General features: G+C 33.7%; 2 protein-coding genes across 6 annotated transcripts in view; both read left to right on the forward strand.

Moving 5' to 3' along the window:
- Positions 1-7,716, forward strand: part of PNISR (PNN-interacting serine/arginine-rich protein) — a 26,952-nt gene extending 19,236 nt beyond the window's left edge. For 4 of the 5 annotated variants that reach the window (XM_014543921.1, XM_005871463.2, XM_014543919.1 and 1 more), the window contains exons 9-13: positions 1,464-1,563; positions 2,297-2,350; positions 3,436-3,606; positions 4,177-5,263; positions 5,494-7,716. In XM_014543921.1, the coding sequence (XP_014399407.1) occupies positions 1,464-1,563; positions 2,297-2,350; positions 3,436-3,606; positions 4,177-5,263; positions 5,494-5,524 (1,443 nt within the window). In that variant the 3' untranslated portion in view covers positions 5,525-7,716. Of the gene's footprint in view, positions 1-1,463; positions 1,564-2,296; positions 2,351-3,435; positions 3,607-4,176 lie in introns of all 5 variants that reach the window. The other variant, XM_014543920.1, reaches the window with a different exon arrangement.
- Positions 7,717-9,931: 2,215 nt separating this feature from the next.
- Positions 9,932-10,130, forward strand: part of COQ3 (coenzyme Q3 methyltransferase) — a 27,591-nt gene continuing 27,392 nt past the window's right edge. Inside the window, exon 1 of the mRNA XM_005871465.2 lies at positions 9,932-10,075. Within this exon, the coding sequence (XP_005871527.1) occupies positions 9,967-10,075 (109 nt within the window). The 5' untranslated portion in view covers positions 9,932-9,966. The remainder of the gene's footprint in view (positions 10,076-10,130) is intronic.

A 10,130-nucleotide genomic window follows, 5' to 3' on the forward strand; every position in this document is an offset into this window, starting at 1 on the left:
CATTACGATTCATAACAGTAGCAATATTACAGTTATGAAGTAGCAACGAAAATAATTTTATGGTTGGGCCACAACATGAGGCACTGTATTTAAAGGGCCAGAAGGTTGAGAACCACTGTTTTAAAGGAAGGAAAAGGTGCCACATCAACTGAACGAAAGACAAATGGAAAACTGAAAAGTCATCAGTAAAATGTTGCTTCAACAGCATGAAAGAAAGTCTTTTTTGCATCGAATTGTGACTGGCGATGAAAAGTGGATTTATTTTGAGAATCCCAAATGCACACAATTATGGGTTGATCCAGGTCAACCATCAACATCGACTGCAAGGCCAAATCGCTTCGGAAAGAAGACAATGCTCTGCGTTTGGTGGGATCAGGAAGGTGTGGTGTATTATGAGCTTCTAAAACCAGGTGAAACCATTAATACTGATCGCTACCGACAATAAATAATCAATTTGAACCATGCTTTGATCATGAAACAACCAGAATCTGCCAGAAGACACGGCAAAGTAATTTTGCTTTATGATAACGCATCATCACACACTTCAAAACCAGTTAAAGACATGTTAAAACATCGTGCCTGGGAAGTATTAACCCACCCGCTGTATTCACAGACCTTGCACCTTCAGATTACCACTTGTTCTGATCGATGGCACACGCACTTTCTTAGCAGTACTTCAAAATGTACGAAGAAGTGGATAATTGGGTCTCTGAATGGTTTGCCTCAAAACAAGGAAAGTTCTATTGGGACGGTATCCACAAATTACCTGAAAGATGGGGAAATGTGTAGCTAGCGATGGACATTACTTTGAATAAAAGCACTTTTGATGTTTCTCTTGAAATTATCGTGTTTTCTTTGATTACAAAATCCACATCATTAACTGGTCCACCTGGTATAATTTTTAAAAACTATTGGTTGGTATCTTAAACATTTAAACTGAGAATTCATGAAACAAGTATAAAGTATGTATTGATATATAGATTTCCTGGGCAATAATAATGTCTGCAAAATCCAGGTAACACCTAATATGAAGTCACAGCTTATAAAGGAATTACTAAGCACATTTCCTTATACCACTGTTGTAATTAAACAATGTTTTACTATAGGGGGCAAAGGGTCTCTAGAATTAGAATTCAGTGTCTCGATAGAAATAGACTCATTTATTTCTTTAATTCATATGATTTTGAAATTTTTAAAAATTCTTATAATTTAGAATTATTTTTAAGATATTCTATTCATTGGAATGACTGATCTGAAATGTTTTATAAAATAAAGCTTTGCCTTTTTTTTTCACTAGTACAGACTAATTTTTTTTTCTTTACTGATTAAGGTCTTACATATGTGGCCTTATCCCCCCAATGCCCCCCACCCCCCTAAAGCTTTGCCTTTTAAATTTTTGAAAATGTCAAACTGTATTATTAGTAACTATAGTAATTTAATTAGAAACAATATATATTCCTTAGATGTTATTGACAAAAATGCTTTTGACTGAAATTCTACTGGATGTCACAGATGAAGAAATTTATTATGTAGCCAAAGATGCACACCGGAAAGCAACAAAAGGTATATTGTGGGTGTTCTTGGCTTTGTTTTTCTGGGGGTGTTATGGTTTTGGTGGCTATTCTGGACTTTTTTTGTTGTCCTTGTTGAAATAGTAGCAGATATTTGAATATTCTCTTCTTGCATGTTTTACTCTTTTGGAAAGTTCAGATTTATAGACACCATATTACAACTATACAGATATTTTTGTTTTGTCCAACCTCTCTGAGCACAAATTCATAATTACACTGTTGTTCTATAAAATGTATTGTGGAAAATTCTTGATGATGATCAGTTTATTTCACCTGATTTTTTTTATAGATACCATGTTATTGGCATATAATTTCTAATGCAATTTAGTTTTACTAATGAATTGAATTAGAAACCGTCAGAGTTTTCACAGTTTACCACTTATAATTCTTACAGAGCTAGTGATTCTCCCACCTAGCCCTCATATATTTAGTAACACTTAAAAAAATATACTGAAAGCAAAATTTAAATTATGGGCCATACCTCAAAAATAAAAATACCGATATGCTGTCAACATTTTTCCTCATTATAAACCAATTTCAACTCACATCAGAATTATACTTTTCAAGGCCAGACTGGTTTAAAATGAATGTTATGTTTTTAATGTTTCTTCTCTCCCCAAGAAGCAGCAATAGTAGTAGATTTAACAATACCATAGACTCTCATGACTATGAAATCGTGGCTATTTGTGTTAACATGTTGTTCCTGTTGTTGATGTGATACAAAGCTCCTGCAAAACAGCTGGCACAGTCCAGTGCACTGGCTTCCCTCACTGGACTCGGTAAGTGTTCTCCTTATTTGTAAGAGGGCCTTAAAGGGAAAAATCACACTTACCTTGTCTCTACATGTTCTACTTTGAAACTATACTGTTCCTACTCAGTTTATAAAACCTGAGATGTTAGGGTTGTATCAGTCTCTAAAAGGTTTGCCTTTTTTCTTTCTTTCTTTCTTTTTTTTTTTTTTTACCAAAGCATTCACAGTGGGATTATTGTAGATGTGGTGACTAATTCATAGTTAATAAGGCAAGTTATAATAGTTATAATTTAGCCATGCTAGTATTTAAGCTCACTTTCAAAATTGTTGCCTTAGAGAGGAACCTATCCACTAATGGTTTTAAGGACCTTTATTTAGATTGTGTTGCAGCAAGTTAGGTTTACCATAGAGGAAAGGGTTTATCTTACATTACCATAGTAGTGATGTATTCATAATTTTCTATTTGCATGTTATATTATCAAGTATATAAAAGCTTGAATTTGCCTTTTCCACATTATTTCAAAAATTAATCTTTGTGAGGATCAACAAAAATGGCTAGAACCAAATGCCCATGTGATTTTGTTATTACTATTTAGATCACTTCAGGGTGGGGAGTAGTTTTAGCATCATACCATTTCTGCACAGTCAGAATTACAGTATTCTAATTTTTTTAGGGGAAAAATACTTAGCATACTACCTGGGGATTTCTAAGCTTTGAACAATGAAAAAGTTAATTGTAGAACTATTTTTAGGATCATCATAAATTTTAAGGTAGTTGAATTGATTATGCTTTAGTGTGAGACTTTGTTACTACTTTATTAAATGGTTTTATTGGTTAGCATGGACAGTAAAACAAAACCATTATCACGATTCATTTATGGTAACAAATATATGAAATATTCCAGAAAGAATAAGATACTAAATATCAATTTTCATGAGGGTTCCTATGAACTTCTTAAGCATTGGAATTTATACTTCTCCCCACCCCGAATAAGTAGATTCTTCCAACAAAATGCAATGTAAAAAAGAAATGAGCTTTCTTCTTGGACCTTAAAAAGTTTTTAGTGCACAGAATATTTTTTCCATATGATGGACTGGGCTTTATGCACACAGGTGGACTGGGTGGTTATGGATCAGGAGACAGTGAAGATGAAAGGAGTGACAGAGGCTCTGAGTCATCTGACACTGACGACGAGGAATTACGGCACCGAATCCGGCAAAAACAGGAAGCTTTTTGGAGAAAAGAAAAAGAACAGCAGCTGTTACATGATAAACAGATGGAAGGTATAAACTTTTACATTCACTTAATTTTGTCCAGTTTTGTTTGTGTTTCTTTACATTTTTCAAACAACCTAAAGTATCAAAGGATGGAATTGAGGCTACATTAAAAATAATAAATGAGTTGTAACTGAAACTAATAAATGAGTTATAACTGAAACTAAGGATTTTGGCTTATTTGTAATTTTTATCAAATGTAAACGCAAAGTTAATTGTAGTATTGAAAATATATAGTTTAGGAATGGTAAACTTTTATCTGGGGAGAGATTAATTTCAGGGGCTATAAGTTAAGCCATTTCAGTGTATTTTTATTTCTTATTAAAGTTCTTCTAAAAAGAGTTTTGAAATGGGGGAAATATATTTGTAAAACTATTGAAAAGTAATTTGTAGCTAGGATAATAGAGGACTTTTTAGAAGTTTTTTATATAAATTAATGAGTACAGACAGTCCTCGGGTTACATCAGGCTCAACGTATGTCGTTTTGTCGTTATGTCTTGCTCTATTGTTATAGTCTGGTAATATGGGAGTTTTTCATTGTACATTTGACTTAATATTTTTGTCTTTTTTCTTTTTCAGAAGAAAAGCAACAAACTGAAAGGGTTACAAAAGAGATGAATGAATTTATCCATAAAGAGCAAAATAGTTTATCATTACTAGAAGCAAGAGAAACAGACGGTGATGTGGTTAATGAAAAGAAAAGAACTCCAAATGAAACTACATCAGTTTTAGAACCAAAAAAAGATCATAAAGAAAAAGAGAAACAAGGAAGGAGTAGATCAGAAAGTTCTAGTAGTGGTAGTTCCAGTAGCAATAGCAGAACTAGTAGTACTAGTAGTACTGTCTCTAGTTCTTCATACAGTTCTAGCTCAGGTAGTAGTCGCACATCTTCTCGATCTTCTTCTCCTAAAAGGAAAAAGAGACATAGTAGGAGTAGATCTCCAACAATTAAAGCTAGACGTAGTAGGAGTAGAAGTTATTCTCGCAGAATTAAAATAGACAGCAATAGGGCTAGGGTAAAGATTAGAGAAAGGAGAAGATCTAATAGAAATAGCATTGAAAGAGAAAGACGAAGAAATCGGAGTCCTTCCCGAGAGAGACGTAGAAGTAGAAGTCGCTCAAGGGATAGGCGAACCAATCGGTCCAGTCGCAGTAGGAGTCGAGATAGACGTAAAATTGATGACCAACGTGGAAATCTTAGTGGGAGCAGTCATAAACATAAAGGTGAGGCTAAAGAACAAGAGAGGAAAAAAGAGAGAAGTCGAAGTATAGATAAAGATAGGAAAAAGAAAGACAAAGAAAGAGAGCGTGAACAGGATAAAAGAAAAGAGAAACAAAAAAGGGAAGAAAAAGATTTTAAGTTCAGTGGTCAGGATGATAGGTTAAAAAGGAAACGAGAAAGTGAAAGAACTTTCTCTAGGAGTGGTTCTATATCTGTTAAAATCATCAGACATGATTCTAGACAGGATAGTAAGAAAAGTACTACCAAAGATAGTAAAAAACATTCAGGCTCTGATTCTAGTGGAAGGAGCAGTTCTGAATCTCCAGGAAGTAGCAAAGAAAAGAAGGCTAAGAAGCCTAAACATAGTCGATCGCGATCCATGGAGAAATCTCAAAGGTCTGGTAAGAAGGCAAGCCGCAAACACAAGTCTAAGTCCCGATCAAGGTAGTATACTTTTTAAAGTATTTTGTCTGATTTTTTAAAAAATTTGACTGAATTTATTCAAACTTGAAAGTGTCCTTTCTCTCTCTCTTTAATAAACTCAGATTGGTACTTGATAAATGATCATAGTTTTAAATAATTTTAGAAATATAATATTAGTTATTTAAAAATTACAGATTCTTTAGTTTAAAATACATTTTTATTTTTAAATTTTGTCTTTCCCTTTTTTTCAGATCAACAACCCCTCTTCGTCGTAAACGCTGAGGAATGATGTGGCAAGAATGCCATGATGTTTAAAAAATTCCATGAGTTTTAAGGGCTTGTCTCATTATAGAGGCACATTGTGGCTGTGTAGGTGAAACCAGAATTTTTTTTTTTTTAATCTGTAAATAGGTGTACTTTTTCCAAATGCTGCTCCGTTAATAGGATTTCTTTGTATTACTTTTTTTTTTTCCAAAAAATAGTGCACAATAAGACTATAAACATGCCATTCTCTTTCAGCTGTAATATTCTTAAAATTATTCTTGAATGTACTGTGATGTCAATAAAGCTCTTTAGTTCATTTTTGTTAACCTCTTGCACCTTAATTTTATGATTTTAATCTAAGGAACGTACTTTTATAAAAAGGCAGCTGGAACTTTGTATAACAAGTTTTAAAGGTACTTCCTCCCATATCCCCCAAAGAAAATGGTTTTATCTCAATAGTCTGTCAAAGTTTGTAAATTTGTACCCATGGATTTTTGTCAAATTCCAACTTTAAGGGTGTGGAAGAGGGCCAGAAACAGACATTTACTTTTAATTTGGAATCATTAGACAGCTTTCTAAACTTTTCCTATTTAGGGGATTTTCAAGTAATATATTCTTTGTGTATAAAGTATGGTTCACTCCTGTAAAATGAAATTGCTGGATTCAATCAAGCCAGTGTACCAATTAGAGTTATTATAAGGAATGATTGTGTTTGACTCTATTAGTCAAGTCTGGAACTATATTCTGCAGTTACCCACTTCTGTTTTAGAAGTGTATTTGAAACACTTTGGGGTTATTACAGAAATAAAACTCACAATTCAATATATTTATTTATATTTTTTTAAAGTATATGACCAGCTCAGTGGAGAAATGCTGTATTATTCAGGCTGTCAGTCTCATAATTTGAAATGGTTTTGTTTTGTTAGTTTCTTAAAATTAGGCTCAGTGAGTGGTCTAGCAATTTAAGGCAGTTATAACTTATGAGTAAAATGAAGGCTCTACAGGCATTTTAATGCTCAGCTGCTTTCAGGGTTCATTTTTATGTGATTATTCACTTATGCCACAATAATCAGATAAGTCTCTAAAAACAAATGCTTTTAAATTTTAATTTAAAAAGAGCAGGTGCAGGTCACAGAAATGTTTTAAAGTATGCCTTTTTACCAGCAATAGTTAATTTTAAAATAAGCCAGAATTTTGCCAAGATCAGTATTTCCTCAAAACGAAGATGGAAATAGATTTGTATAGTGTGCTCTTGTACCTCTACATAGTTCTTAAATAATTTTGAGCAGTTATGCATTTATCTAGAGGAAATAAATCAACTGTGAATAAATGCATGTTTACCAAAATGGTTGTTTTACAGTGCATTCAGTTCTGATATTTATGAAGTTGACATTTCACAGAATAACTTTTAAATAGTTTAGAATTCTATATAGTTTAGACATCAGTCACATCTGGAAACAAAATAAAGGAAAGTGTGCAATATTTTTTATGTAGGTGAGCTAACATGGTATACCTAATTGTAGAATTACTCAATTAATTTGTAATAGATAAGTTGTATAACATTTTCATATCTTAAAATGTTTTTTAGATCAATCTTCAAGTGAAATAATATTTTCAAAATAAAATTCTACGGAAAAGTTCTGCTGGCTATGATATGCACATTTTTGGGCAAGATATGAACTAGAGCCAAAAGCAGTATTTGAAAGCTTTATTTACTCTGCCATAATATGCAAGCCTCTTATTAAATCTGTAGATATTTTTAAAAACACAGTCATGATGTGTGTGATTATTAGTAGACACATTAGTGTTATAGATATTTTTTTTTATGGATAATTTAGAGAATTCATTTCATTGACATGTAATGAAGTATGTTTACCTTGAATGGTAAGATTTTATAAAATAGGTCTTCCATGATTTGGGATGTGAATGCTAAAACTTACACATAAGTTCATTAAATGTATAACTTAATTATGAAATCATCTAAATGACACCACCAGAAAATTAATAGATTCAGTTTTTGAGACAATCATTGGTCTGGATTGGTTAATAAAAACTGTCTTAAGAGGTTTTAAAAAAATTTCTAGTGTATTCATCATATTTGTTCTTGTGGAATGGGGGTAAACCACACCATTAAGAGCATAAAATGTAATTTGGAAGAAGTAATTAGATTTGTTTCAGGCCCCAAAATATAAATAAAAATTGGTGTGGAATCTCAGTGTATGTTTTCTGCCATTGTAAAATGTCTTTTTTAGCATCTTTCTAATATACAATAGGTGAATTTCACAAACATAGTTTCTTTTTACATAGGAATTATGTAAGTTATAAAGTTCCTATAATATTGTCTTCTGGAAATCTTTTCATTTAAACTGAGTTTTTCTTCTGTTACATATATTAAAATCTATTTTAATTTACTGAAGTTTCTAAAATGGTCTACTAATCATGGTTTAATGGAAATAGCGATCTATTGGATTGTCCTGGCTCTAATACTTGATGTATTTCGGGCAAATCACTTAATCATTATGGACCTTAATTTCTTCAACTACATAAGGGTGGAATTAGATTATTTCCAAGATCTTTAACACTTAAAGCCCTTAAGTTCTTCAATATTAAGAAGAATTTGGTTGTAAAGTCTAAACCTAAATGAGAAAATAGGCTTCTTATTAGTCCTAAAATAACTCATGCTACTTTTATTTTTAATTTTTTTAAATCCTCACCCGAGGATACTTTTTCCGTTGATTTTCAGACAGAGTGGTAGGGAGGGGGAAGAGAAGGGGACAGAGAGAAAAATCAACATCAATTGCTTGCCTCTCATTGCGCCCGACTGGGATTAAACCCACAACCGAGGTACGTGCCCTTGACCAGGAATCATACCCAAGACCCCTCTGAGACCCATCCATGTTCAGGCTGAAGCTCTATCCACTGAACTACACAGCCAGGGCTAACATGGCATGTTGAGTTACATTTATACATAAAGGTTTATCAGGTATAGTGTTCTCAACACACATAGGTTAAATCTGCCATATTCTGATTATGGTAAGTTAAAATTCTAATAATTCTAGTTAACCAATTTATGTGAAAATTTACCAGTTAAACTCTGAGTGGATATAGTAGTATATCATTTTAAAGGAATAAAACTTAGCTGTAAGGGAGCACATTACCCGTAACTTGAATGAAAAGAGTTTATATAAAATTGAATTTCAAAATTATTAAAGATTTTTATTTTTATAGTAAAATTGTAGACTAGTTGACAACACATTTATGGGCGATACCATAGTGATGCTTTGGGGGTTAACTCCAACAATGGCTATATACCATATAACAACTGCAAATCCTTTCAAAACAACTCAGGTTTAGGTGTCTGGGAAAGCCTTTTGCATTTGTAGAGAAAAACCATATGAGCTAGTTTTGCTTATTGAGTCAAACTAGCGGGTATTGAAGAGCTTTTGTTTCCTCTAACCAATTACTGATTGCCTTTGTTGAACTGAAAATGTGGGAAGGCTCTGAAGCTCAGTGAGGTGGTACAGTCAAAGCAAGTACATTTAAATAAAGCTCTTAGAACTTAATCATACACTTTACTTTTTTTCTTGGATCTGTTACTCACCAGCAAATATTTAACACATGCTAAAGGGTCAAGGGTCTTTTATGCAGAGCTTTCTGCCATCTTGAGAGAGGAGCTTTGAAGAGATGGCCGAGGTCCACAACCACTCTTAGAATGAGGTCAGTATTTTACTAAGAAGCCGTAAGTGAAAGGCCATTACTGAGCTATGTAAGTTTTACTAATTCAAAAAACTTCGAAAATGTACAATGACTTTTTTTTTTTACCTTTAATGCTGGAAATTTATTTTTCTTACCCAAGGAAAGGCTTTTATATATTTAGAGGTAAAATGTTACAAATCACCATTCTTGCTCTAAATGAAGTTTGCCTAGCCTTGGTAATTAACAGTCTCCTGCTATATAATGTATGCCCTTCCAGAATATTATCAGGTCACTTGCAGAGAATACTCAGTTTAGACTTTTGGCCCTCTGACATTGACCTTGACAATTCTTTCTTTAGAGAAGAGTTTCCATGCTTTTAAGATTCTAAGAGTGTCTAACAGGAGTATAAATTCCCTAGGAGACATCTGTTAAATATGAAATAGAGCTACCAGGGAATAAAAGAAAAGCTAGGACGTAGCAGGAAGCAGTAACATGATGGATGGCTACTTTGGCCATGATGTCATATAGGATAGGCATAATAGAAGGATCTTTAAGTTCGTTTGTGATAATAGAAACATTCTATACTTTAATTGCACACACAATCTGACACGTTGAGGGTGAATAACTATAGCTATATATATAAACCATCCACTAAGTGCAACCGTGATTAGATGGACTCCTGACTGCGCGAGAGTGATCCCGGAACCTTTCTGTTGGGGATCTTTTACCAGAGGGACCGGAAAAGACGTGGAACCTCTGTCGCGATGTGGGTAGTGCGCAAGCTGAGCTCCTGCGGGAGCCGTTCTTTAGGAGTGTTTACATCTAGGTTTCGGGGTACACAGGGCGACTGTTCTCGCTTAACCCCGTCGGCGGGTGAGTAGGTGCCGAGGTCCCCCGCACGCGCCCACCGGGCGGACCCGCTGCTGTG

This window comes from Myotis brandtii, unplaced genomic scaffold, assembly GCF_000412655.1.
Source record: "Myotis brandtii unplaced genomic scaffold, ASM41265v1 scaffold343, whole genome shotgun sequence".
Classification (NCBI taxonomy): domain Eukaryota; kingdom Metazoa; phylum Chordata; class Mammalia; order Chiroptera; family Vespertilionidae; genus Myotis; species Myotis brandtii.